The 6,279-nt window shown below is 30.8% G+C and overlaps 2 protein-coding genes across 2 annotated transcripts in view; one reads left to right on the top strand and one right to left on the bottom strand.

Annotated features, from left to right (window-relative positions):
• The first annotated feature begins 2,420 nt into the window (after positions 1–2,420).
• On the top strand, positions 2,421–5,539 carry LOC108749558. The gene is made up of 2 exons (XM_018488333.1): positions 2,421–2,952; positions 5,461–5,539. The coding sequence occupies exons 1-2, from the start codon at positions 2,668–2,670 to the stop codon at positions 5,476–5,478; spliced, it is 303 nt and encodes a 100-aa protein (XP_018343835.1). The 5' UTR covers positions 2,421–2,667; the 3' UTR covers positions 5,479–5,539.
• The window catches only part of LOC108749559, a 5,103-nt gene continuing 3,714 nt past the window's right edge, over positions 4,891–6,279 (bottom strand). The window contains 2 exon segments of the mRNA XM_018488335.1: positions 4,891–5,575; positions 5,851–6,013. Of these exon segments, the coding sequence (XP_018343837.1) occupies positions 5,438–5,575; positions 5,851–6,013 (301 nt within the window). The 3' untranslated portion in view covers positions 4,891–5,437.

The following is a 6,279-nucleotide window of genomic DNA, read 5'->3' as shown; positions in this document are numbered from 1 at the left end:
CGTAATATATATATATATATATATATATTATATGTTTCTCTCTATACGTAAAGATATGCAAAATATAAATGGTTTTATATATATATGTATATGTATACACATTAGCAACGTACTTAACGTGCGTTATGTCGATATCTTTTCACAGTTGTATCGCTCTCTTTCCTTCCCCAGTTTCTTTCTTTTTAAATACCCACATATAAGGCTCGTTTTGAAACTTTATATAAGGCCCCACCCGTTGTGTTTTATAGTTTAGCAATATATAACACGATTGTTCAAGTTTCTCTTCTAATTCCAGCAATCATCGATCTATGGGACGATCTACACGATTTATATCGACAGTAAATTGCTGAGTGCAATATGTGTACAGTGAACGAAATCTTCGTCTAACTTATCGTGTCAATGAGAATATTTAAGTAATATAGATATTAAAGAAAATGACATTTTAATAAAACTACTACCGCGCAAAAACTCTCTGGAGTCGTTGGAGAGTCGAACGAATGAAAAGTGGCGCCGATAATTATGGGACACTGTGTATAATCGCGCGTGGAATTGCAGGTGATTCGAGGCACGGATCGTTCGTTTCTCTAACTTATGGATTAATTATGAATTAATTAATGACCCGACTTTGGTATATAATCGCTCTCTATTCTTGTTAGTTTATCTTTTAACATTTTAGAGAAATGGCGAAAAAATTCTGAACACCCTACATAAGGAAAAAAAAACACTCTGTATTGTTCTTTGACAGGATATTCTTCGCTGTTGTTCACGAGTGTACAATGGTTGAAATAGTTTTGAATGGCGGACCAGCCGGCATAGCAATTTAGAGATTTAGACGCGAAGACGAAGAAATGTACCTATTATTTTTGTACTTAGTTTTAATAAAGGTTTATATGCTTTTTTATAAAAAAAAAAAAAAAAACAAAAAAACAAGAGACAGAGAGAGACGCTTGAATGTTAATCGATTGCATTCAAAATGCCTTTAGCTTTTCTTTCTTAAATAATCAAGAAACAAAGAATACAATATTTATAAAGCACTTATAGTTTATTACTAACTTTTCATGGGCAAATAACTGATTAAATTTTTAGAACAAAAGACGAAATCATCTTTAGTGAAAATGTTTTCTTATAATAAATTTTTATGAACAAACGAGTGAACAATTAAATAGATTAAATAATGGCTTTAGATATAATACATAAATTTCGATTTATTAAGGAATAAGATTCTAATGAAAATTTTTCTCAGAATTTGTACACGAATTAAAACATTTCAGAAATACTGAGAAAATCTACATCTTAGAATTGTTCATATATATATGTGAATTCTGAAATATTCTAAGATTTACTTTAAACTTTTTTTAGATTTTATAATTAGATTTTATCAGAAATTATAGAATAAGAAATCTTAGTATATTTTGGAATTGACATATATGAAGAATTCTAAGAAGAAAATGTAAACTTTTCTGGCATTTCTAAAAAATGCTCTAAATAAAAAATTTGAGAAATTAAACAAATATAATACATAAATTTTAATTTAACAAGAAATTTTCTGAATAAAATTTTTCTTAGAATTTTTATACAAATTAGAACACTTCAGAAATACTGAGGAAGTCTACATCTTAGAATTGTTCATATATATGTGAATTCTGAAATATTCTAAGATTTACTTTAAACTTTTTATAGATTTTATCAGAAATTATAGAATGAGAAATCTTAGTATATTTTGGAATTGACATATATGAAGAATTTTAAGAAAATGTAAACTTTCCTGGCATTTCTAAAAAATGCTCTAAATAAAAAATTTGAGAAATTAAACAAATATAATACATAAATTTTAATTTAACAAGAAATTTTCTGAATAAAATTTTTCTTAGAATTTTTATACAAATTAGAACACTTCAGAAATACTGAGGAAGTCTACATCTTAGAATTGTTCATATATGTGAATTCTGAAATATTCTAAGACTTCTCAGTCTATAATTTCTGAAAAAATATCTTGAACTTTTTCAGACTTTATATATTAAGATTTCATCAGAAATTATTAAACAAGAAATCTTAACATTTCAGAATTCATATATTTGTATGAAGAATTCTAGAAAAGATAAATTTTTTCAACACTTCTAAAAAATGCTTCTAAAAATTTGCATACAAAATGATAAATTTTCCAAAAAGTTATAAATTACTCCAAAATTCTAAAAATTCTGATAAAATTCACCAGAATCCATCAGATATTCTCTAAGATCTCAAGAGTACTTTTAGAGTATTTTGTGATTTCGCTGTATAATTTTATCATTGATTTAAGTCGATAGATAACAATCAAACTGAGAGATGCAATTCCACCATTATCTCTCGTGCAATAAACGATTATATCAATAATTAGCATAATAACCAAATTGACTCACTGAACTGTATCAACTGCATCATCGCCGAGATTTCCTGAACTGGTCCGTGTTCTCCTGGAATGGATTGTCCATTATCGCCCCTCTCCGAAGTCCGTTCTTCTCAGGATACGACTCGAAGAAATGGCTGTTACATGTCGCACACGTTGATTAATTAACAATCCAATTTTGAACTCCCGAGTACCTCCGAACATGATTCGTAATGTAATCGTTCTCTTCGACGACCGTAAAACGGGAGAAACGCAACGACCGCCAACCACCATTTCGCGTAATGGCGGACCGCTGGTGGTTGGCGCCACCTAGTGGCGGCAGATTCAAACGCGAAACAATTGCCGATGATTTCGGCAATTGTTTAACGGAAAACACGAAAATGATCGAAATATTGAATTTCTCACAGACCCAACTATTACAGAACAATGTACTTATCTGGTTAATCACGCTATTAGCCGAGCTTATGTTGTTGCACTTCTCCGGAAGAAAAGCTTTGAAACTCACGAAACAGAAAATTCCACTGATTTCGAAAGAAGCAAGGCATTTCCGAAAAAACGAAATTCGCGTACGTAATATTTCGTAAATTGCGTTAATCTAATAAGTACTTCACGAGAGACAACCTAAGCGACAACTTTTCGCGTAAGAATTATATCTAAATGGTGATGATCCCAAGAAACGCGGAGCGATTAGAACCGCGATCCATCGCGCGATGCGTCATACCGCCACTGAAGTTGGTTGCAGCGCGAAGCGATTTTCGAGATATCGAAAAACTCAGTGGCCCACCGCATCGATTATCTAATCTGGAACTAAAATTTGAAATTATACATTTGAAAAGAATGGTCTCGCTGAAATATCTAAAGCTAGAAACAAATCTAATAGAAAATAATTTTGCTGGATTATTAAAATAATTATATCGGAAAGTCAAGCATGATGCGGAATCATAGAAGTCTGTGTGCTCGATGCTGCAAAAAATTTTGATATTTTAACAATCAACTTGAATCATGGAATGCCAGCAATATAACTGAAAAATAAATTAACAGCAATAATTTGTTAATTTGCAAAATATTTACACTGGAAAAGACTTATTTACTGAATCTTAACATATATTTCTCTCAACAGTAAACATTTACTTACAATAAATAAATATTTACTTAGTAAAATTAGTAAAAAATACGATAAACTGAGTTAATAGTTATTGCACATATATGTTTACATTTAGTAAATATTTATTTAAAAATATTCAAATATTTAGTAAAATTTAATTTTTTTTTTTCAATGTAACTTATAACGTTACCAAGTTATTAAAAAAACCGCGTATTTGAAACTGAATATTTGAAAGTTTGAGGCTTACAATATATAAAACTTTAAATTTAAATAAATCAAGATAAGGCCAACACATAGCAGAGCTAAATCTTGATGCCTAATAATTTTAAACGTAAATTTCAAATACATCATTGGACATCAAGATCTAACTTTTCCTTTCCTTATTTATTATCGTAATATTTTTAATTCGTTTGAATTGTTAAGAAATCTTTTTGGTGCGCGGTAGGTAAGATATTTGTGGCTTTTAGTATTTCGTAAAATAATTTATTTATTAATATGAACAAGGAGTTATGCAATAGATATTATCGACGAACCACGGCTTATTATTATTATTAATCAATCATTGTTGTCGCAACTCACGAGACTTCCACAGATTCGTGTGAATTATTATGCGTATTAATGTTTACAATAATACATGTACCATGCTTCGTCGATAATCTATCCGTAAAGCTAGAATACAAAATATCTCTTAATTCCGTTTATTTGCGAATCCTTTTAGATTATTCGCGCACTTAAAAAGTATCCATTTGTGAAATATATCGAGAATCACCAAGAATTTTCTCTCAGTCTAATATACAGAATGAGCAGAAAGTAGAATTGTTAAATATCTCTAATAAAAAAGAATTCTCATTTTAAAGATATGTATTCTGCTTTCGTTGACTCATTCTGCGTAATCGCCGATAAAATCATTCGCAATGCATGGAAAACCGTTCTTCATTTACATTATCGCGATGTAATTTTATTATTTTGTAACAAGCTTTATTCATATGATTCTTTATATAATAATCTTTCTGTTGCTTCAATTTTCTGTACCGTTAGATATATAATAGAAAAAATAAATCTAGTGATGTGATTCTTAATTCTGATTAGATTTGCCTTTTGGCAGATTGAATGACTCGCATTAATTAAATTTGCATAGTAGGTGAAAAGTTCAGTATACAGTGTAAAATATTGTCAGTGGACGGGTCATTCTTTATAAATCGTTAAAGATTTGCTTTTGGCAGCTCTATCAGGTTGATTCAGGACACCGGTAATATGTGCAATGAAACTCCGAGTGTCAAAAATTATGAACATTTGAAGAAATAAGTACGATTATTGGCGTAAACTTAAATTGATTTAATATAATTAAATATAATTGTTCTAATACACTGAAAGAAAGAAAATTATTAACAACTGCATATTGTGCAATGAAAATTATAATAGAACCGTGTCATAATTTCTTTTTATTATTAATTTTCTATTGCAAAATTAAGTTCCTCTCGCGGCACACATAAATAAGCAGCTCTCGAGCCCAAGTATATTTTATTATACCTACAAATCACAATTATAAAAAAAAAATTCCAAAAGGCATTTCATTGGAAAACACACAGATCGTCTTGAGTAGCCGTTTTTTAGTATCAAATATAAAAATCACATGGGGGACACTTTGCGTAAAGGATGTCCTGATAGTGGCTCGAAGAAAGGCGATCCTGCGAGGAGAAAGGCGTGGAAATGGCGTGCAAGAAAAATATATTTTTTTATTGAATAAAGAATAGGATAGTACTTGGACGATTGTGCTCGCGGCCGAAGTCTCGATTGAGCGAAGTATCGAATGACTGAAATCGAATCCGACGTGCACAAATACGCCATTTGGCCCGCTAAAGCAATTGCAATAGACGAACGCAGTAATAATATAGCGCGGTATCAGCATTTTGTATCGCGCGGAGGAAATGCGCGGATTTCGAGCTCTAAGAGAGCATTTTATCCTCAGGAATGGTCGGGCTGGTAGCTGACGGAGCTGCGGACGCGCGTCTCATTGCCTCGGACTCTCGGAGTGCTTCATCGAAGCTCTGCGTCGAGCCGGACCTTGAAGGCACGACTTTCGTCTGCGAAAAGAAGAAAATAATCCTTGAATAAAAACATCAAAGAAATTTTAATATGTTAAAATTTTATAAATTAGTAATTCCAAAGAACATAAATTCAACATATAATAAAATATTTAAACTATTTTATTTGATTCGTTTATTTATTAATTTGTGGCATAAAAAATTGAAAATTTGACGCACGCGTTTAAAATCTAAAAAATTAGTTAGAAAATAGTTAATTTGAAAGACTAATTAATAGATATTTAGTAATATTAATCTAATTTAGTATTAATTACCTTGATATTCTCGCAGGCAGATCCAACTCTTTCCTCCAGCGACCGGAAACTGTCGGAATTACGCATCTGGCCCAGTTTCATAGTAATGCCACTACCAAAGCCACCTAAAATACTCGTCGTTTTCTCAGCTGTGGACTTGAGTACAGATTCTGTCTTTTGGTATCTGAAATGACAAAAAATTAAAACGGTAAAAATCTGATCCTCAAGGTAGATTATCATCTATGAAAATGTGTGAATAAATTTTTAATCGGCATAAAGCATTTAAATATTAAATAAAGTGTTAAAGTAGTGTTTGCTGTATTTTTTGTTAAATTTTGTTTCTGTTTTAAGCGAGTGTAGTAGCATCAGTAATTAAAATTGCGAAAATTAAGATATCAACTAATATAGGTTGTTTCCAAAGCAAATTTGCCAAACGTTATAGTATAATGT

This window comes from Trachymyrmex septentrionalis, unplaced genomic scaffold (genome assembly GCF_001594115.1).
Source record: "Trachymyrmex septentrionalis isolate Tsep2-gDNA-1 unplaced genomic scaffold, Tsep1.0 scaffold3, whole genome shotgun sequence".
NCBI lineage: Eukaryota > Metazoa > Arthropoda > Insecta > Hymenoptera > Formicidae > Trachymyrmex > Trachymyrmex septentrionalis.
Note: the sequence above shows the minus strand (reverse complement) of the source record. Positions and strands in the feature narration are given on the sequence as shown.

Coding starts and splice junctions, on each gene's coding strand:
- LOC108749558 (XM_018488333.1), top strand. CDS start 2,668: ATGGCGGACCGCTGGTGGTTGGCGCCACCTAGTGGCGGCAGATTCAAA.